This window comes from Mustela nivalis (assembly GCF_964662115.1).
Source record: "Mustela nivalis genome assembly, chromosome: 7".
Lineage (NCBI taxonomy): Eukaryota > Metazoa > Chordata > Mammalia > Carnivora > Mustelidae > Mustela > Mustela nivalis.
Genome location: NC_139026.1, coordinates 96,648,414 through 96,671,718, shown reverse-complemented (window position 1 = coordinate 96,671,718; position 23,305 = coordinate 96,648,414). Strand labels below are relative to the sequence as shown.

The following is a 23,305-nucleotide window of genomic DNA, read 5'->3' as shown; positions in this document are numbered from 1 at the left end:
TCTGCTGATGAATGGGATGTGAGGGTATGAAGGAACACAATGACAAATGCCAAATACTTTTCCTGAGCAGGAATTGGTGGTGTCATTTACTGAGACAGAAAACACTGGACAAGGAGCATGTCTGGAGACAAACTGAATTTTTCTTTGGCCATCTTAAGTTTAAGATGACAACTCCATATCCAAGTAAAATGGTGAAGTGGGCAGCTGGAAAAACAAATCTGAAATGTAGAGAAGAGACCAGAATGAGAGAGAAAAATTTTAGAGTCATCAGGATGTATATTTTATATATATAATATATTTATATATTATATTTGTATATTTATATATATATATTATATATATTTATATATATATTTGTATATTTTATATATATAATATATTTATATATTTATAAATATGTATAAATATATATATTTGCATATATATATATTTAGGACATAGATGGTATTTTAAACATTATAACTGGATTGATCATCAGTCATAATGAGAGCAAAAGGTAGACGGAAGAGGACCAAGAGCGGAGGCCGGCATCATCCAAACTTTTGAGATTCAAGAAGGAGAGCAGAAGAGTGAGAAAAGGAGCCTAAGAAGGGAGGAGAGAACTAGAAGAATGACGTGTTGAGGAGCCCAAGCAAGAAAGCTTCTCAGAAGGAGGGGGTGTGAGGTGTGTCAGTGCTACAAGGGGCAAGATTTGGTGACCTCCACCAGGGGGATGGGTACGACAGCCTGACTGGAGTCTGCTCAAGAGAGAACAGGAGGAGAGAACATAGAGGTGGGGAAGACACAGCTCTTCAGAGAGGTTTTGCTTTAAAAGAAAGCAGAAGCACCAGGCAACAGTGGAGGATGACGAAGAGTTCACAAACACAACCTGGAAAGGAGAAGTACAGGATGGCAGTTCTGGTTTTAGTTCAGGCATCCAAGGCAAAAGTCACAGGAAGGGCACCAGGTTTGGAGGGAAGCTACATAGAGCGTGGTTTGAGAATGTCATGTTTGACCTGTAGACACCGCCCCCCCAACCCCGGGCTGGGGTTCACAGCTCTGAATGAGCTCAAAAAAAAAAAGCTAGTTTAGTGTTCTCAATTTGAACTATTCTTAAGTGTCCCCAAAGGCCCATGACCTGCAGTGGTTTGTAATATTGCCCAGACTCATATCTGAATGATACATACTCTAAGGCTACTGTCAGGACTGAATTATTTCCCTGGTGAAGGAACCCAGCCGACATCCCCGGATCCACTCTCAATGCCATTTGTTCATATCTGAAAAACAGTATTCTTTAAAAATGGAATTCTTTTCCAAAAGACAGTTAATCCTTAGAGTCAGGAATGGCACAGGAGAGATCCAAGAAGATGATTTTAGGACATGGACTAGAAATCTTTAGGGGAAGGATCATATGCTATCATGGCCCTTGTAAATTGGGGGATGTGCAAAGATTCTGAGGCACACATGTGCGAGTACCAAGGGTCTACATTCCTGTCACTCAGGTCCAGATTGCTCTGCCTGACTTACTGGTTTTCTACAGAAACTTCCATTACCTCTGTGCTACCAGCAGGCACCCTCCCCTGCTCGTGCCCGTCTCCGCAGTGCTACTCGTGCTCCCACCTGTCCTCTGTCCAGACACAGCCCCTCGTGTGGACCATCTCCTTATACCAAGGGATTCTACAGGCTGTCAAATCACTTCTATCGGATTTCAATGTTTGTAGCCTCCTGTGTCAGTGGACAAGTGGCCTAGAGAAAGTGTCCTGCCGCTGCTCACCACTGAGTAAACTGTCTCTGCACAAAGAGTCCGAATTTCCCATGCCCACAGACCCCTCCACTGAAGAGTAATCTAACCAATGATATGCAGCCAGAGTCTAATATGCCCTGGCTCAAATTACCCCATTAGGCAGGGTTAATGTGTCCATTTCACTGCTTTGTCCATCCAATCATAACCGTTATCATAGTAATCACAGCTTATTTTGTGCCAGGCTCTGTCCTAAGCATTTTGATCTTGTGATAACTGGGTGAGTTAGATGCAGTTATCCCCATTTTATATATAGATAACTTGCCCAGGATCACATAGCAAATAAGCTAGTAAGTGGCAAAGCTAGGATTCTATGCCAGATTGTCTGTTCTGATGCTCGGATGCTCCCCAAGTGGGTCCCACGTCCTAGAGTTGAAGGAGTGGGGTTGTGGGGAGGGGAAGGGGGACAAGTTTTTAGTAGTCCGTTTTGCTGTATGGTTTAAGCCGTCTTCACTAACTGAGTTTTAAGGCTTAAGTTGTTTGTTCATTTAATTTTTAAGTTGTTTGTTAATTTCTGACTCCTGTATATATTTCTCGGTTCAGAGTTTAACACTGAAAATGGGTTGTAAATTAATGGCTCCCTCAGAAACCCCAGCATTAACCTGGTCCTATTTTAATGAAATATCATAAAGGGTTAAAAACTAGATAATCCCTTTCTTCCAGTTTAGTCCTAGAGACACATATGGCTCCACCTGGATGAGATCCACTTTGGGGATACTTTGCTCCATCAGGAAGCATCCAAGCTTCCCTTGTCCAAGGACTAGCCCTTTTTCCTCAACACTTGGACCATCACTGTATCTACCTCTCCTTCAGTCTTTTTGGTCCTCCAGTAGCCTTACCCACAGCTCAAATTTCCATGCAATCCCAGGTTTTGTCCCATGACCAACAAGACTAGAGGAAGGCAAAGAGTCCCGTGTTTTTTGGATAGTCCAGTGTCTTTGAGAAACCAGAGACACAGTTACATATCCTAGCCATCACTGGAGCCCCAAAAGCACACCGTTGCCCGCTTTGATCTCTTACCTCACTTTACTACAGCATCAGAGTCTAAAGCAAAAGTTTTCAACTGTTACTTACTGAGTGCCCATTATGTGCCTGGGATCCAGTAGTAAGAGACAGATGTGGCTTCTCTTTGGCTTCCCTCCTTTTAGAACCGATTCAGCCTGTGTTAAACAACTGTGATGTGTATGAATCTATATTTTCTTTACCTGAGTCCCAGGAAAACTGAATGATATTCGGAACCAAACCTGAAAAGATACCTCTGTGTCCAAAAATAGAAAGACCCTTGCAATTCTCTGAAAGATAATGATTTAGAATAGGATTTTTAACTGTTCATAAGGCCTACAAATCTTCTGATATTGTTTGTAATTTTCTGCATATATACTTATGTGCATACATCTTTTGAAAGGGTCTATAACCTCATTAGAATCTCAAAAACCCCCAGGAACCAAAAAAGATTAAGAAACCATTGCTGTAGGGTAACTTCTAATGAGCAAATTCCTAAGTTAGAATCTTGTAGCAGTTGAATTCTGGGACTCCTGTCTTATCAATGGGAGACATCAAGTCCACTGGATGTCCAAAGTGTTATGGGTACTGAACCTTCAAGCTCTGCTTCTCCCATCTGTCCCCCTGCATGGCAACTGTGAAAGGTGTTGTCCACAGATTTCTCTCCCTTAAACTCTTCTTCCTACTTTTCCATGTAACAGAAGAAAGATGTAGACAGGACATCCACACATTGACAGTGTAAAAATTATGATTAGATACGTCCAATCAAAAAGAAGTCAATTCGGGGTGCCTGGATGGCCCAGTTTATTAAACATCTGATTCTTGATTTTGGTTCAGGTCATGATCTCAGGGTTGTCAGATCAAGCCCTGCGCCAGGCTCCCGGCTTAGCAGAGGTCCGCTTGAGATTCTCTCTCTCTCTCTCTCTCTCTCTCTCTCTCTCCCTCTGCCCCTCCCACTCATAGCTCTTGCTCTCACTTTCTCTCTCTAAAATAAATAAATAAATATTTTCAAAGTCAGTTTTCTTTCACTTCTCTTTTAAGTTTGTTAAATTAAAAATTATTATGAGGCTCTAGACCAATAACACAAAAATAGCAAAGAGGCAATGAAATATTATCAGTCTTTCAATCTGGAGAGTCTTTTTTCAAATACCCAGGAAATCTATGGACCATATAAAGATTCTTGATATAATGATAAACTCAGCATAGCTAAAACAAGTCATTCTTTTGCTAAAATAGATTTCTTATTATCATCTCTTGATAAATTAAAAAATAACTCTCTGCCTTCCTCAACTCCCTCCTATGTTTTCTCCCCTTTTCTCGAACTTAAATTCCAACCTTGCTACTATTCTCTTGCTTCCTTAAAATTTTTTCTTAATTGACAAACATATATGTTTCCAAAGGGGAGAATGACAATACTACAATTTGCTGCCAATTTCACATAAGACGCAGCCTGAGATTTTCTGTTTACTCTTAAAGAAGTGAAATATCAACTTCCTAAATGAAAGATCCTAAGAGTATAGCTTGAAATTTATACACAATGGCACCCTGAACAACTCAGCAGGGAAAATGTTGCAACCCACAGCTGTTCAAAACTGCCTGTAATTCAAAGCTCTCTCAAAGCTGTTTCTTAGCAGGACCTACATCACCTAATACAATCATTTGCCTATCTTTCTTTTAAGATTTTGGTTTCATAAAATTGATTTAGAGTAAATCCAAGATAGGATGACAGAGAATATGGTGTCCCTCTCCAGTGAGATCTAATGTCAGATAGTTCAAGATATGGGGGAGGGGGGACAGGGGGCCCTATTTTTTCACTGGCAGCAAACTTCCTCTCAGGGAGAAAAATGGCTTTTCTCTGATTGTCTCTTTGGTTATGAAAGGCAACTCACACAATAGTGTGATCAAGGACATGACAATGAGAGAGCTGAATAGTTCCACATTTTTGTATGGAAGGAGCTTTGTGTTGCCAGGAGCGAGGAGGGGATGGCAGATTAGGAAGACAGAAGTGAAAGAAGAAAGAAAAAAATGTCAGTTGGCAGAAGGCCAGGGAGGCGAACTTTTCAAAACAGGGGAAACTAATATTTTATTTTGAGTGATCTGCTTCAGGGCAACTCCCAGCTCCCATTTTTTACCATAAAATCTTTATGAAGTTTCCTACTTCCATGAGTGGTATCTGAGGTAAATGAGGAGAAGGCATGGTGATATATATTTTGGTTGACTCAGGGCATAGACAAGGGAATAGATATGGGAGTCAAGAGGATGTGAATCTGAAAATCCTCAGAAGCAAGAAATTAGACCAATAAACAACTAAAAGGATGTGTTCCCCTGGGAATGCTCAGAGATGTCCAGGGGATGCTGTCACTTAGGCTTTGCCAGACAAACAGAACCACTATATGGGATTGACTATAAGGCTTACACCTCGGACAGTTGTGGGAGTTGTTGAGGCATTCTATGGAAGACTATTGCCTCCATGTTGGCTGTGGGCTGGAAGTCTCTGTAGAGCCTCAAGGACCAGCAGTTGGGAAGAAAAACTGGACGTGAAAGGGGGAAAGCAAGGAAAAAACTGAACCCACAATGGCAAAATGAGGCCTTCATCTCTCTCTTACCACCTCCAACCTCGATGACACAGATGACCTGCAGAAGGAGTTGGCACTCTTTTTTTTTTTTTTTAAGATTTTCCATTTATTTATTTGACAGAGAGAAATCACAAGTAGGCAGAGAGGCAGGCAGAGAGAGAGAGGGAAGCAGGCTCCCTGCTGAGCAGAGAGCCCGATGCGGGACTCGATCCCAGGACCCTGAGATCATGACCTGAGCCGAAGGCAGCGGCTTAACCCACTGAGCCACCCAGGCGCCCCGGAGTTGGCACTCTTCACCACGGAGCTGTGCACCCATCTGGCCTAGGACATGGAGAAGCTGAAGGGGCTGATCCAGCAGGAGCAGAGTTGCTGTGGGCTTGACTACTGCTCTGAGGGAACAAGATGAACCAGTAAATTAGTAAAAATGCACCTGAACTTTGAGAGCGACACATACCCCATGCCGAACTTCAATAAACAGTGGCTCACTATGGGCTATGGTAAAAAGAATCACTCCCATTTTCACACGGTTTTCCTGGACCTATGGATCCTCGTGATACAAGAGATAGCACCATACATTAGTCATCAACTTAGAGCATATACCACATCCTGGAAGGCTTTACCATAACTCTACAAGGTGTTGCTATCCAGATGCCATGAACACTAAATCTTCGAAAGGTTTTTCCAACATTCTGTCAAGCCAGAGATTTCAGGGTGATGGGGAACATGGTAAGATCAATGAATTCCATCAGCACGAGTCCATTGCTACACTTCAGCAGCTGTTACATGAGTTCCTTGGTCAGGAGCAATGCTGTGCGGATACCTTGCTGCAAATCACATTATGTAAGTCCACAGATGGTGGTTTTGGCAAAAGCGCTGAGGGCAAGGAAAACAAATCCATAGCTAGGGTGTCTCTTCCGGTGAGAACAAAGCCCTCCTTCTTCCAAGATGGATGTGGTCCAATGCAATCAACTTGCCACCAGGTGGCTGTCTCATCCTTTGGGGAATGAAGCCATATCAGGGGTTCGAGGTTGGCCTCTGTTGTTGGCAGGCCGGCAAATCAGTCTTCGTAAGTAGAAAACCATGTTGATGAGTCCATCTATAACCTCCATCCCTGACACTATGGCCCTTTTGTCACAAGCCCACTGGGCAAGGAGGGGATGACTGGGGAAAGACCCTGAATGACATCCACAGAGTAGGGCATCTTGTTCATCTAATGATTAAGATCCTCCTCTACTAGGATTGCTTTTTGATGAATAGTCACATGAGACAAACATCTTCATGCGCTATATCCCTTCAGAAAAATCTATCCCTACACCTACTTGTCACCAGTTTTCCAGCTGTGCTTCTCCTTGGGTAGACCATGTGTAGCTGGGCCCCCAGCCGACACTAAACCAAGTGTGGGTGATGGTTGAATGAGGTCGAAAAAATAACCCAGAGACCATAATGGAGACATAGGTTTCCTGGGGGAAATTATATACAGGGTGTCCAGGAGCAACCAAGTAGACAAAGCATCTGCTGCTGGGATCTACGTGCAGCAGATTACGTGTAACCACTTAGCCTAGCAGCTATCTGTAGCCTCTCCCTCCTTGCACAGCTAGCATTCCAAGGAGATCAAGGCTTGCCATCCAGACTCTCTTTCCTACAAAAGAGATGCTCTAGGTTGGCCACCTCCAGGGCCCCTAACCTTGAATCCCAAGCAACATGTTCTGCCTGATGGGGATATAGAGGGAGGACAGGATGTCTACATTCTCGAGAGAGTGATTAGCATGGACATTCAGGGTGTGCTTGTACAAGCAAGTTTTCCAGCACATACCATACAGACCCAAATATTCAGTCACTGAATATTTCAGTCACTGGCCATCTAGTCAAACCACTAGCCATAGTTTATGAATTAATATAGACCCCTATCTTGGGTCATCTCTTCTTCCAGGAAAAATGAATAACTAGATGTATTCTTTGAAGTACCGTACAATACTACTGTACAATATCCTTCATTACTATGATTCAGAGTTGCCTCAGAGTGGTGAGCAATCTGCTTTCTGGATGAACCAGCATATCATGCAGACCAAAAAAACGAGGCATGAATTTTTTTCTTCCTCTGTCAACCGTAGTCATAGGGAACACCCCAGAAAGCTGTATGTATGATTCAGGAAAGAGGAAACAAGACAGCAAAGAAAAAGTCCATAGATATCTGAGCCACCTGCTCATTCAACTTTCTAAGCAGTCATGATCTGCACATGCTCTTCTGAATGCCAACTTTATGGTCTGGTGGGCCAGCCAACACCAGGTTTATAACAGGCAGCTCGTGTTCACTTGGTGGCCCATGGCCAAGTGTTGAGTCTCAACAAAGGTCCAGTAGTAAGCCAAAAGCTGTTTCTCAAAAGAAGAATAACCATCTACAAAGTATGGCAGCGCTTTGCTCCAAAATTCTAAAGGAGGTATGCAGTATAATTCACCTGCCGGGGCCTGCCAAGTCTCCATACACATCTCAGTCTACACAGACACTTCAAGTTGCATCAGATCTACTGGGTCACATGACGGAACACGTTCTACAGCAAACTGGACCTGTTGCAGAGCATTCTCTTCTTCTGAACCATATTTTGACCCATTTCTGTGACCACCCAAATATACACATGATATACAATCACTTCTATTTTTTCTCCACAAATTTATAACTTAAGTAAGAAAAGGGGCTATTTGTTGTCTGTTCCTCAAATACTCTAACACATGTGGGGACTCTAGCTATCCTTATTGAAACATTTAAGGAAAGGATAGCCCCCTAAGGCTGGCCTTCCTCAGGGCACTGGTGACTGACATGTGACTGACATATAGGACATATAGGTCCCAAAAATGAAGGAAGGGGCCAAAAGGTAATGACTAGAAGACCACTCCTCTGACATCAGAACAATTTGCTACAAAGCAAAAAATTCAGTTAATCATCTCTTCAGTTTTTTCCACTGCGCTAAGCACACAGTTTGACTGATGGACCAGTCATTTTGGCCCTACAGACTGTAAATAACAACTCTAAGACTCCATGAAAAGGGAGGCCTTCAGTGAAACAGGGGATAATTTTGACTATGTGAACCTTATAGTTCCAAACTATTTGCTTCTTATCATATTTACTTTGTATTTTTTTAGGCCAAGCTGAACAAAAATGCTAATTTAGCCCAGTTTGAAAAACAAAGAAGACAGAGATTTCACTTGAAATGGGATCGTTCTTATTCTTGCCATCTCCACCTCGGACATAGACATTTAATATTTAAATGTTATTCCCTGTGAGACCTGGACTTTCAGCATTTTGTGGCTATGACAGAATTCAAATTTCAGATTCTACCTTGTGTGAAAATATCATTTCAAAGTGTGTGCCCCAGGAGAATAATAATAAAGCTGAGTGTTGGCATTTTTTAAAATGAACCTTTTGCAGAGGTCTCTTAAAATATTGCTTATTCTCTCTTCTTCCTAGACACCAGCAGGTAAGCCATGATGCCTTTCATTTCCCCCAAGTTCAGTCTGAATCAGTTACCAAATTACTTATTGTAAGCAGAATGAGTTAACTGCAAAATGAAGTAAGATTATTGTGTCTGCGTTTAATACATTAATTATAATATATTATAATAGGCTAACCCTGCCCTTTTATTCTAATTTAAAATGTTACATTAATTGTCTCTAATTATAATTTGACTATTAAAAGCACGTCTGTTGTTTTCCTTTGTTATTAGTATAATCCTGAAAACACCTGCCGACAATCTACTAAATACTAAGGTTGCAGTGATTAATGGTAGCAAATCCTATGAAATTACTTTTTTTCCTCAAGCAGTCTGAATAAATTGGGCCGTTAAAATATCTTAGCTTAAATGCTACATTGCTCTGGCATGTTTCATAAGGTTGCATCAATTGTCACTTTGCATCCCATAATTCACTCAGCATGACAAATGCAGGATGCAGGATTTAACCGTGTAATGTTCATTACTGACTTGGTCTGGCAAGGCTTAGTGGGGGAGCATGTCCTCCACAAAAACATTAATAAAATTACGGAAACAATAGTTTTAAATTTCCTTATTTTATATTTCCTTTTTAAAAAAAGTGGGGGGAGGGACAAACCATAAGAGACTCTTAAAAATAAAGAACAAACTGAGGTTTGATGGAGGCAAGCGGGTGGGCGATGGGCTAGATGGGGGATGGGTATTAAAGAGGACACTTGTTATGATGAGCACTGGGTGTTGTAGGTAAGTGACGAGTCACTGAATTCCACTCCCGAAACCAATATTGCACTGCATGTTGACTAACTAGAATTTAAATTAAAATTTGAAGAAAAAAGATTTTTTTTAAAGATCATTTTCTTGTTTGGATCCTTCCAGACTTTTTCCATAGTGCCTATGGAATAGTATTCCAAAGACCTCCTGAAAGAGAACGACTTTAAGCAAATACACACTGTAAGCTCTATATTTTGACATATGCCAGAATGACTATCTAATTTCTGCGTTAATTAGAGTCAGTTCTTTTGCTGTGCACTATTTATATGACCGAAAAGGTGATTAACAGAAAGGTAGAAACATTGAGGAAAGCATTATTGGGTTTCTATTGAGCTTTTTGTTTCCTGAGTTTGTTATGGTCTGTTTTTATGAGTTAAGACCTTCTGCCTTAATTGGATCTATTAAGAGAATAGATTCAAAAAATTCAAATTCAAATTCAAATTTTAAAAAAAAAATCTGAATTTTACATCAGGAAGCCAGAATTGGCAAGTATTTTAAGGCCTTCTACCACTGTGCCATTGGCATATGTGGCAACGAGAGATTCCCCCAAACTTCAAGGTAAGTCTGAACATGAAATTGCAATCAATCAACCAATAAAATAAAAGTTCAATAGCTAAAATAAATTGTCAGAAAAGGTAACCCACCTTAACCAGTATTCTGAAACAAATGGCTGAGAAATTTGAGTACACCCAAATTCCAGTCATAATTTCAGAAGCAGGGAACTGTTAAAATTACTGTATTATAAATCTGAAAATAATGTAACCCTGCATGTTAACTAACTGGAATTAAGATAAAGACTTCAAATAAAAAATAAATAATCAAATAAATTAAAAGTTTAAAAAATTATTTATACCAAAAATACACCAGAAACCTACGATTCTATTTGCAGCACAATCAGTTGGATGGTGAAAGAAAATGTTAGTGGAAGAATGAGCCTGATGCTCAGAGAAAGCAAAGGACCAGACCCATACAGACACTTCCCTCAGAGTCAAGATGGATTCATCAGGATCTCATGATTCAAAGACATCAGAAGCCAGAATCACCCAACCACCTCCCAGGCTCCAATTCCATTCTAGAACCACCTCCAGAGTATAATTTGTCTTCCCAGGTAAATTTTCAGCAGAAATACTGTTAAGCCATAGAGATAACATTCCAGTCCCCTTGGCATTCATTTATTCAATAAACAGTAATTGAGCAACTTCTGTGTATCAAACATCTTGCCAAGAACTGGGAGATATGGTAGTGAACTACTGCCCTGTGGATGAGAAGTCTAGCCAGAGAACAGACATTAAATAAATTAACATACAAAGAAATGTATAGGGACAGCTGAGTGGCTCAGTTGGTTAAGTGTCTGCTTTCGGCTCAGGTCATGACCCCAGGGTGCTGGGATCGAGTTCCGCATCTGGCTCCTTCCTCAGCAGGGAGTCTGCTCCTCCCTCTGCCTCTGCCTGCTACTCCCCGTGCTTGTGCCCTCTGTCTCTCTCTCTCTCTCTCTCTCTGACAAATAAATAAATAAAATCTTTAAAAATATATATATATATAATTATACATTTTATTAAGTGTTACAAAGAAAGGATAAGAAACAATAACTAGAAGGACATAATTTGATCTGAAGGTCAGGAAGTCCTTCTGTGCAGAAGAGATGTTTAATTGATATTTGAAACATGCAGTAACCTGGCAAAGGGTAGGAACACCACCCACAGAGGGACCAACAGGCCTAAGGACCTGGAGGCAAGAATGTGAGGATTTCCATCCAAGAAAACACCAGTGTGAATAAAGTGAAGGGGGATGGAGGGGCGTGGTGCCAAAGACAAAGCTGGAGAGGGAGAGAGGGCTCAGACCCTCAGACCAGGCAGGGCCAAACTCCTTAGAATTTGGACTTCATTCTGATAGTAGCCAGACACAGAAGGATTTCAAGCTTGAGAGGAACATGATCTAAGTGATATTCCTTAAAGATCACTCCAGTCATCCTATGGAGCAAGAACTAGAAGGGATTGAGAGTGGTGGTGGGGAAACAAGTTGGGAGCTCTTGTGGAAATCCAGACAAGAGATGCACACTGTGACTAGGACGCAGCAAGTCCTCGTGCATTATAAATTACTAAAGTGGCGTTCAATTTAACCATCAGTCTCTTCTTATTTTGGCCACAGGGTTTCCATGCTCAGCTCTGGCTACAATGCCAAAATATAGATTCCACACCACACCTGGTTGATGGCTGCCTTCTGGTTCTGCTTCCCTAGACTGCGTCTGGGTCACCAGCTGGGCTCCTCCTTGGATGCCATCCTTATCTCCTCTCACCCCAGATGCAACATTTGAACAGGACAAGTCCTTCAGTAATGAACCTTGGGAACAAGGATGTATAAAGAACCTGAATTAGAGAGTTTGCCACTTGGTCTTCCTATGGTGAACAATGGCCCCCCTTTGTAGCTATAACAAATGACTAGGGTCAATGTTAAGAGCTCAAGAGCTCCATCTCCATTAGAAAATCAGTCATTCTTGACTGATAATAGCAGTTCCTGAGCACTCAGCATGTGCCAAACCTATTCTAAGCACTTTACTTGAATCCACCCATCTCCATGCATTTAAACATTGGAATGTTCCAGGACTCGGCCCTCATCCTCTACTCTATCTGGACTCACTCCTTAAGTGAGCTCATCCATTTCCATGGTCTCGATGCCATCTATATACTGACAACTCCCAAGTTTCTGTCGCCTCTCGCTCTTGAACTCCAAATTGCTATACAGCTGTGTCCTCAACATCTCCACTAGGCTGGCCAATTGTTATCCACCTTCCCGAACTGAACTCCTGATTCCTCCCTTCCAAAAGTAAAACATTTCCCATAGCATTCCCCACCTAAGTAAAAGGCAATCCATTTTTCCTATTGGAAATCTCTTGTGGAGAGAGAAGATGAGGTCTACCTTTGCTCTCTTGCTCCATCTCCTCACCAGGCTGGGCACACAAGGCAGATAAAGGTGGAGAAAAGGCCGTATGATGGGTATTCCTGTCTTTGGAGGCTGGTACCTTCTGATGGGCAGCACACATTGCTGTGTCTTTCTTTTAGGAGGCATATTTGGGGTCTTCCACTCCCTCTGCTCCAACAGCAGTTTCTGGAAGTAGACCTCACAAAGACTCTCCCTATTGAAGGTATCTCATCTTCTTAGGTAGTGACCCCACCTTCTATAGAGTTCTCTCTAGCCCAAAGGATACCCTCTTGTCAAACTCGGGCTGCTCCCATTTTAGTGCTTTATCCTTGCTCTGTGATCAGGGGCATCTCCAGCCAGTCTCTCCTTTTACATTTACCAAAGAGAGCCAAGCACCTATTTCTGAGTCTCACAAATTCAGAGAACATGTCACGTCCCAGGGCAGTCCTCCTGAATCCCCCTTTCCTTGACTTGAAGCAGGTGGGGGAAAGGGGAGAAATGGAGAGAATGTGGACAGCTCTCTCTAAAGAGATTCTCTTGCACCAATCCCTTTTCTCATCATTCACTTCTGTTTTAATATAGAGTCTGGGGGCACCTGGGTGGCTCAGTCGGTAAAGCATCTGCCTTTGGCTCAGAACATGATCCCCAAATGCCAGAATCAAACCCTGCATCGGGATCCCTGCTCAGCAGAGAGACTTCCCCTACCCCTCACCCTACTTGTGCTCTCTCACTCTCTCTACTGTTTGCTCTCTCTCTCTCTCTCTCTCTCTCAAATAAATAAACAAAATCTTTAAAAAAAAAAAACAGTCTGAAGGTGGGCTACGTAAGACTTTGGGGCCACTTATTAATACATCATATATAGATACTCTTTCATAGAATATCTCCACTTCCAGAAAATTTTCTCATCTCTGCTTCTCTCTCACTCTCTCTCTCTCTCTCTCTCTCAATCTATACTGTCCAATACAATAGCCACAAGCCACATGTAGCTATTTTAATTAAAATTAATAAAATTTAAAATTCAGTTTCTTGGTTGCCCTAGCCACATTTCATCGCAAAAAGTTCTGTTAGATGGCCCTGCTCCAGATCCTGAGCTTGCGTGACTTCCCTCTAACATGGCTTCTGCAGATTGTCCATAACCCAACATGGCTGCTAACCCCAAGTCTGTGGGACTTTTCTCTAAAGAACAGCCCCTCAAATGCCAACAGGCAACAGGCACTGAATATCAAGGAGCAAATAAGGTCAAATGTAAAGAACAACAGCTGTGGAAGTTAGAGAGTATCCACCATGTTTAAGGAGTAGGGACCCAGCACCAGCCGTTGTTGCCATGTGAAAATGTGAACCCAGCAATGCTGGCCCTTTCAAATTTCAACTGTAGCTAAAAATACAGAGATTTATATAAAATCCTAATGATTAAAATTAAAATAGTTTTTTTTCCTAGTTATATGTGCTCATTTTAAAATAGTCAAGAGACACATAAATCTATGTGGAATAATACCTATCACCTGAAATGCCATTACTCGGTACTGACCACCACTAACATTTGGTGACCATATTGTTATGCACCAGCCCCTCCTTATACCTATGCACAAGCAAGTGTAATTATACCTAAGTGGAACGTTATACATGCTACTTTTTCTCATGGGCAATATTTTGTGATTTTTTCCCCTTGTCTTTCCCATGCTTCTTTTTTGATTTTTCACTCTTGGTTTGGCCAAACAAAAAGGTCCAGCTCAAAAATCGTCAATTTGTAATTTTTTGCCTTTCATATACCCTAACTCTTTTCATATTCTGTTTCTTGGCTTACATTTTCTAGAGGAAAAAAAATCTAATATTCTGCTGTGCAAACCAGTGACCAGCCTACCACTAGTTTAATCAGTTTGAAGGAGACCTGAGTCCTACTCCTTAACATGCACTAGGGATGGAGGTAGCACCCAGCTTCTTCAGCTCTCAGGGCAGCTGAAAGCTGAAGAAGACTCAAAAATATTTCTGCTGCATACTGAGTAGTCTAGCACAGGAATTAAAAGCAAAATTTCTGAGCAAAACTAGATTTAAATTCTGAATTCACTACCTTACTGTGTGACCTTGAGCCACCTACTTAACCTCTCTGTGCTGAATTTTCCCTATCTCAGAATTAAGAATCATAATAGTACCTAATTCTTAGGGTTGATCTGAAGATATAAGTGTTAAAGGCTTAGAACAGTATTTGGCCAATGGTAAATATTAAATAAATGTTAGCTAATGATAATTTTTGGTTATTTTTCCCCTAATCTGAAGAGTGTACAGTTGTCAGAGCTTCCATTCAACAGGAACACTGAAGAGAAAGGCTCTTTTCTACATGATAGGTATTTCTGTAATTCAACAAGAATTTTTTTATATTTTAGGAAATCATAACATCCAAAATATCTACTGTGCTTCTGTTTTCAGTGGTTTCAGACTAAACATGTTTCTATCATTCATTTATAAGACCTTTAAAGAATGAGCTTTCCTCTCTCTCCCTTTCTTGACCATTGTGGTGTGCAGTTGGCACTGCTCCTCACCATGTCTTCTCACAGACTTTCAGGATCAAGTGATTCTTGGCCAAGAAACAAAAGCAGAATCATCCCACTCCCCCAATGATCTCACTCCCCCAATCATCCCACTCCCTCTCTCCAATGAGAGGAGACACTGGAAAAGAATGAAGCCAGGTCAATAAGGAATTATACATGAGATGCCACACATATGTTTGCTGTATCAAGGTCACCAACGTCTTACCATATCATGCTGAAAACACCACTACTTTCTGAACAACTGGACATGTTCTACTGGGAAATTGATTTTTCTCCTGTTTCTATGCTTCTGTACTAGTAGACTGGTTCACTAGTAACTATGTGAAACTTTGGAGTGCCTGGGTGGCTCAGTCAAGTGAGCAACCAACTCTTGGTTTCACTCAGGTCTTATGAGTCATGAGGTCGAGCCCCATGATGGGCTCCACATTCAGAGGGGGGTCTGCTTGAAAATTATCTCCCTCTGTCCCACCCCCGACTCACACACATATACACTCTCCCTCTCACTCTCTCTAATAAATTAATAAATCTTTTTTAAAAAATAACTTGTGAAACTTTTGTTGGGGAGGGAGAAGGAATAAGTTTCATTCAAAAATGGAGACCTGCTTCTCATCTTCAAAGAATATTCAACCTAGTAGAGGAAGTTAAATACATCACCAATCACTATAATACAAGGAGAAAATAATAGGGTCATAAAAAGGGAATAAGTAGGCCCTTAAATTATTGCAGAAACTTTGGCCACATGGTCCCCCTTTGTTTTGGAATTTAATCCAGCTGCCCTCTTCAGCAAATTACAGATAAATGGTGTTGTATAGACTATGTCTTGGGGATAAAATTTTCACACTGGGTATTGGTCAGAAAAGGCAGTGTATGTTGTAGTGACAAATAAGCCAAAAGTTGAATTAGAAGAATGTTTACTTCTTGCTCATCATAAATTGACAGGCTGCTCTACTTATCATAGCTGCTGAAGAGTCCAGGCTAATGTGAGCTCCACCTCAACACATGCATCCACCATAGTAAAAGGTAATTTGTTGGTTTGGGGTTTTGTGGGTTTTTTTAAACATGTCCAGTTATGTTTCTTAGCATTTCTGCCTAGAAGAAACACTCTTCATTTCTGCTCACATTTTATTTACCAAAGCAAGTCACATAGCCTCACCAAGTTCACCAGGTGAAGGATGTCTAGTCTTCTCACCAGAAGGACCCCTGCATGCTTGTTAGCAGTGATCAGTCTCACCACTCTCTGACCCAAATATGCACACACACACACACACACACACACACAAAGTATCTTTTTTTTTCTGGGACTGATCTCAACTCCCTCTGTATCCTAACTCCCAGTGATGTGCAAGAATCCTGTTCAGGATTTCCCTACAGACCTTTGATTACTTCTAACCCCCATTCCCTAAAGCTTTCAAATGTAATGGGAGAAGTTGGATCAAGGCCCTCAGACCAGTCCTTTGCCTTGTCCTCTCCCAATGCCCTGCTCTTCCTGAGCTCTAAGCTCAGGCTTCCAAATTTGAGAGGTTTGTTATTTAAAGGAAAGCTTTGGCTACCCTACAACCCAGCAATTGCACTACTTGGTATTTATCCTAAAGATACAAATGTAGTGATCCAGAGGGGCACGTGAACCCAAATGTTTATAGCAACAATGTCCACAATAGCCAAACTATGGAAAGAACCTAGATGTCCATCAACAGATGAATGGTTAAAGAATATGTGGTATATATACACAATGGAATACTATGCAGCCATCAAAAGAAATGAAATCTTGTCATTTGCAACAACACGGATGGAACTAGAGGGTATTATGCTTAGCGCAATAGATCAATCAAAGAAAGACAATTATCATATGATCTCCCTGATGAGGAAGTTGAGAGGCAACGTGGGGGGTTGGGGGTAGGAAAGGAATAAATGAAACAAGATGGGATCAGGAGGGAGACAAACCCTCCTGAGAGGGTTTAGCATTAAGAGACTCTTAATTTCACAAAACAAACTGAGGGTTGCTGGAGGGAGCCGGTAGGGAGAGGGTGGTGGAGTTATGGACCTTGGGTAGGGTATGTATTATGGTGAGTGCTGTAAAGGGTATAAACCTGGCGATTCACAGACCTGTACCCCTGGGACTAATAATACATTATGTGTTAATGAAAGAAAGAAACAAAGAAAGAAAGAAAGAAAGAAAGAAAGAAAGAAAGAAAGAAAGAAAGAAAGAAAGAAAGAAGAAAAAAAAAGAAAGAAAGAAAGATAAAGAAAAATAGAAAGAAAGAAAGAGAGAGAGAAAGAAAGAAACAAAGAGAAAGAAAGAATAAAGGGAAGCTTTGGGAATTCAGAAAGACATGTTCTTTTCAACAAAGCCTGGCTTTCAATAACTGCCTCACTGTAGATTTAACAAATCCACTATAAGTGGTATGAATTGGACAATGACAAATCAGCTATGTGAAAACGTGAAACTCTTTATTTTTATATCTGCACACACTTTTCTTTGACAAGCTTCCACTCTTGCTTGACAGTAAAAAAAAAAAAAAAAAAAGAAAGAAAAAAGAAAAAAAAAGAAATTTAGTCCAATCCACCAAAGTTGGCCCAGCCCAGAAGCATCTTTTGATTCACTTCAGGAATTACTATTTCAGTCATCATCCAAATCTCTTCCCAGCTTCCTTCTACTCTTTCCCTTTGACTCTACAGCTTGGGGGAAGGGCAGGGTTGCAAACCATACTGCTGCCCCACTCAATTCTACAGGTGGGTTCCGGGCACACAGGGAAACTCAGGCATCCTTGCCACGTCATGTGGTGAGGACCCAGATACACGCCATTCCTCTCAGCTGCACCACTCCATGGTTTTTTCATACCTAGTTGTGGTAAAGCACATCTGCCAGCCCCACAACTTCATGGGAATTCCTAAAGAAGGCACCAGCTTCATGTTCTAAGACTGCCTTTCAAGGACCCCTGAGGCTGGTGAAAGATGCAGAGAGAGCAGGTCAAGGACCCTTCATACCCCAAAAGGAGAAAGGGGAAAGGACCAGTAGCCTAATATAACACCTCATAAACTGGCCTTCTCTACAAAGGTCCCTTCTCCTCTCCAAGATCGCTTTATATTTTCTCCTCTACGCAAGAAGATGTTGAACCAGTTTTGGGATCACAGTCATTTTCGTTCAACCATGACAAGCTGTCATTGGTTGTGGACTTGGTTAATGCAAGTATTAGTAGTCCTCAAGAAAGGAAGCTGACCTTGTGGTCCAAAGTTTTAAGTTATTTCCACATGTAAATACTTCATAATTGATCCCTCTACAACTTGATCATTGAAGGTCAAGCTTGTAACTTATCTTTTGTTCCCCAAAATGTGTAGTGCACAAAAGCCTAATTAATATTTTTAAATAGTGAACATACAATATGTAACTGATACTTTGAAAAAATTTTCACTATCATTCCCTCATATTTCTTCTGCCTCTTTGGTCACAGGTCCTTACATAGAAGAATCCATTGACACCTTCTGCCCAAAAGTCAGGAGTAATAGAACCTGGGGGTGGGTTAAGGTTCACAGGTGCTGGATTCAGACCAATTGGAGCACAAACTGGCTTTCCAAGGACAATAAATCAAGAATTGAAAAGAAGTCGGGGCACCTGGGTGGCTTAGTGGGTTAAGCCTCTGCCTTCAGCTCAGGTCATGATCCCAAGGTCCTGGGATCGAGCCCCACATCAAGATCTCTCCTTGGTGGGGATCCTGCTTCTCCCTCTCTCTCTGCCTGCCTCTCTGTCTACTTGTGATCTTTGTTTGTCAATTAAATAAATTTTTTAAATCTTAAAAAAAAAATTTTTAAAGAAGCCAAGAATTGCGTCAAGCCTAAAGAGTCAGCGTTGGGTTCTATTTCTTATTTTATTAGGAAAGATTATCTATTTATCTTCAGGTCAGTCGAAATGAAGGTCTTTCAAGTTTTTACACTTTTTATGTTGTTTCCACATACTGAGTAACAGGAATAGAACGTTCTATCACTCTCTCCCTTCCTCTCACTCCCTCTCAGCACACATACACATACACACAAGTCTTACACATAGAGAGGGTATTCCCCAGTTATTTTAGTGGTCAGTGAACTAGTATGTGTAAAAAGTTTTGCAATCTGTAATAGGCTTTGAAACTGTAAGTTCGTTTTTGTAGAAAATGACCATTTTTATTATATCTTTTGAACAGCATTCATGGAGTGTTAACTCCATGGAGTTGCAACTCTTAACATTGCAACAATAGAACACGATAGACATGACTATGGCAACTGGCATCACAAAGACATGGTTTGAACCTGACTCTGTCACCCACTAGCTGGGACCCTGAGCAAGGTTCTTACACTCACAGAGGGGTAACTACACCATCTGTAAAATGGAGATAATACCTCAGAGGAATATGGTCAGGATTAATGTATATTTAAAGCCCTTAATGAATATGTAAAGAGCTCAGTAAAGAGTCTATTATTACTTTTCAGTACTTTATTTGATTTTTTTAATTTTTCCTACCTTTTTTTCACTTTTGTCAATGTTCACTTTGCTTCTCTTGGACTCTTACTTGATAGTGCAGGAGAATATACATTCCTGGGTCTGCCTTCGGCTCAGGTCATGATCCCAGAGTCCTAGGATCTAGTCCTGCATCAGGCTCCTTGCTCAGCAGGAAGACTGCTTCTCTCTCCCCCACTCCCCCTGCTTGTGTTCCCTCTCTTGCTGTCCCTCTCTCTGTCAAATAATAAATAAACAAAAAATTTTTTAAAAAAATACACATTCTTAGGAAGCTAAGAATAAATTTAAAAAATACACATTCTTAGGGCACTTTCCTTGGTGAGCATCCTTCCACAAGTGTTGTAGGAGGCTTACTTGGTAAATAGCAAAAACAGGGCCTCTCTAAATCTGAAGCATCTTACCTTATCTTGGAGAGCCATTAGAAGCTAAGCAAAAAGCAGAGGTAATTCTATCATGCCAGCTCACAAGGGGTCCCTAGCACCGTGAGCAACCTTTGTTTAAGTATTTGGCAGTTCCCAACCTTATTATACCCACTGCATCATATCTGATGAACTACATAAAAGGGCTTTGGCACCGATGAAATATGTTGAAGATCATATACAATTCCCCCTTTTCCAGCTCTCTCTCATCCTCAAAGGTTCAGAAATGCTTGAGTCCCATGTCCTTGGATGACCTCATTATACAGATCACTTAGAGTTTCCTCTAATTTCTGGTGAGTAATTCATTTTAAAACTTTGGTCACCACTAGTAATTACAAATTACTTGTGACACACCTCACAATGGACATATATCAATTAAGAACAGCTGCTCCTAGTGAGGGCTACTGGAATTAGTCAAAAAATACTGATGTGAAGTGACAGCTATTAGAATTTGCAGCAATCCAACCTATCTTATCATCTATATCCAGTTATATGTTAAATTTTATAATTCACTAAAAAAAGCTTTACTTCATTACTTATGTTTATTCTTCAATGATCCAAAGTGTTTAAAAGGACACCTGTTTTAGAAATGGTTGTTACATTTTCTTATCTCAAATATTCTTCATGAAGCTGCTCATGGTCACTTGGAATATCATGAATTGACTGCCACCCAACTTTTATTAAACCGATTTAATAATGCGAGACTTATAAAACAACTTGTGTTGAAACATGTTTCTATTTTTTTCATGTAGTATAATTAAGAATGAAATATTATATTTGTTCGCCAGCATGTGTACTCCTGTTTAGTTCATAATTGTGACTGTTTCTAGAATAATTAGATGGAAAGCAAATAAAATTAAAGATACTTAATATAAATGTTTACCCTCAAGATACACGGCCCATATTAAAGTGTCTGTAGATCTGGTGCTTATCTCAATGGGCAACCAACAGATGGAGTGCTCTGTTTGTCACATTATTTTGGAGCTTCTAAATGTGCCTAGTGGGAATTCCATTACTTGTACCAGCTGTACAGGTGACCTCCTTGCCTTCCACTTGCCAGATTCAGAATATATGAGGCAGCTTTAAGCATGATTTTAAAATACAACATATGCAAATATGGCCATACTTGACATATTTACTCTGGTGCAAAAAAAGAAAAAAATTTTGTCCTTTCTGCTTTCACCCCTGGAATTATGGGATGTATAGTTTTCCGTCTTCTGAATCTTTTTGCAAAAAGGTAATTTGACAGCCTTCTACATAAGGAGAAATTTTAAAGTCTTTTTTTTAAATACATACAGAAGGGAAATACGATTTCTCCTCTGTGGGAAAACTTTATAAAGAGTTCTTATTTTCTTATCAAAGAGAATTAAATGATTAAAAGAATCTGAGAGACATCTGGAAGGTACACTCAACCTGGAAATATCTTCTTTCCCAATGCCTGGAAGTTCTCCCTTAATGATGCATTATTTGCAATTCAGCAGTCTCTGTCCAGGCCCCCTTTTTATAACATGCAAAAAGCAGAGCCAAGATTGAAATCAAGTTTCACTAGCTACGTGGTCTTGCAAGTCTCCCCTACAACATACTGCTTCCCTTGGAGAATAATCACTTACAAAGTACAGTTGACCCTTGAAAAATATGGGGGTTAGGGATGCCAATGAACTTACACACTCAAAAATCCATGTATAACTTTTGACTCCCCCAAAACTAATACACTTCCTGAGCCTCAAATTCTGCCTCTATAAAATAGAAGTATTTATAGTTCCCAGGATCTAGACCTGCCTTTAGGTCTCAGAGTCTTTGGGGGTTTAAAAACAGATAAGAGGGGTGCCTGGGTGGCTCAGTGGGTGAAAGCCTCTGCCCTTCGGCTCAGGTCATGGTCTCAGGGTCCTGAGATCGAGCCCCACATTGGGTTCTCTGCTCAGCTCGGAGCCTGCTTCCTCCTCTCTCTGTGCCTGCCTTTCTGTCTACTTGTGATCTCTCCCTCTCTGTCTCTCTCTGTCAAATAAATAAATAAAATATTTTAAAAACAAAATAAATAAATAAAATAAAAACAGTCAAGAATGTTTGGTCAAGAAGAATCTTAGATTTTACTGGAGGAATGAGGTCCAAAATTAGGAATAAGGTCATGTTCCAGTTCACACCTGACTCAGAGGTTTTATAAGCCAGAATGTTACCATATTTTCTCAGTCTTCTCTGAGAAAACACCCCCTGCAAACACCCACATACCAAGGGGTTATCTTGTCTGTGGACTGTATTTGTTATGATAGTCCATGATTTAAGAAAACCAACTCGGGTTCTCCATTGTTCTTTGAAGAAGGCACTTACCCGTGTTTTCGTATTAGTAAACCTGATTCCTAACAGAGAAATGAGAGAATGAATCGCCATTCTGCTGCCATCCTTAGGGGAAACTGGAGAAAATAAAAAAGAGAAACTTTCCATCTGTCAGGTTCACTTCCTATTTTAATTTCAAATTAAAATTCCTCATGATTAATAACTGTAATATTCATAGCTATAACAGGCTAAAAGGTTATTATAAGGATTACTACAATGACTTACAAGGCACCAAAATGTAGGAGATGCTCAATAAATGCTCAGTCCCTTCTTCCCTCAGTGCCCCAAAGTCAATTCCATCTGCAAGTTTTTATATCCTTCAGCCTTCTCCTGTATATCCCTATATGTGTGCACGCACACACACACACACACACACATGCCTCTTAACCTGGTGGTTTTAAAGAAAACAAATAAAAGAAGCCTCCACCAGGAAATTCTATGAGGTGAGGGATTTTCAAAGGGTGTGTCATTTCCCCACAAAGGAACTCACCAGAAATTGTGTTCTCTCCTTGGAGACCTAAATGGCTCTGTCTCTCTGGTCTAATGGCTAGATTTGGCTCAGCTGGGCTGTCCAGCACTCTTCCCTCTGAGGTCCCACCCCCTTAGGTCCTGACGTGAGCAAAACATCCTCAGGCACCCGGCCTGCGCTGCATGTCCAGGTCCACAACGATATGATTTATTTCAACCTGTCTTCTTCACAATGCCTCTTCAAGAACACAGAAGCCATTGAGCCTGGATTCAAATCACATGGTTCAAACCCAAAATGACTTTAACATTTGTTTCTTTCAGAGAACTTCTTGACAGAGTTTTATAAGCTGATGGTTTATAGAGAGCAGGATTTCAGACTCCATATCTTCTCCCTTTTTTCTCCTGGCAAGGAAAAGTTCTGGAAATAATATATACTTGTTCAGCCCAGGAAAAAGAGGGGGAATGGAAATATATTTATTTCACTTTTAAAAAAAGGAAGAAACACTTAAACCCAGCGCTCAG

General features: G+C 40.8%; 1 protein-coding gene across 4 annotated transcripts in view; it reads right to left on the bottom strand.

The window, feature by feature from the left end:
- LOC309868629 (uncharacterized protein) overlaps window positions 1-22,845 on the bottom strand; it is a 35,010-nt gene extending 12,165 nt beyond the window's left edge. For 2 of the 4 annotated variants that reach the window (XM_082738678.1, XM_082738675.1), the window contains exons 1-4: window positions 22,806-22,845; window positions 22,310-22,392; window positions 5,653-5,747; window positions 5,389-5,439 (exon numbers count right to left, since the gene is read on the bottom strand). In XM_082738678.1, the coding sequence (XP_082594804.1) occupies window positions 5,389-5,439; window positions 5,653-5,674 (73 nt within the window). In that variant the 5' untranslated portion in view covers window positions 5,675-5,747; window positions 22,310-22,392; window positions 22,806-22,845. Of the gene's footprint in view, window positions 1-5,388; window positions 5,440-5,652; window positions 5,748-19,568; window positions 19,730-22,309; window positions 22,393-22,805 lie in introns of those variants that run through there. The other 2 variants (XM_082738677.1, XM_082738676.1) reach the window with 2 other exon arrangements.
- Between the last annotated feature and the right edge of the window lie 460 nt (window positions 22,846-23,305).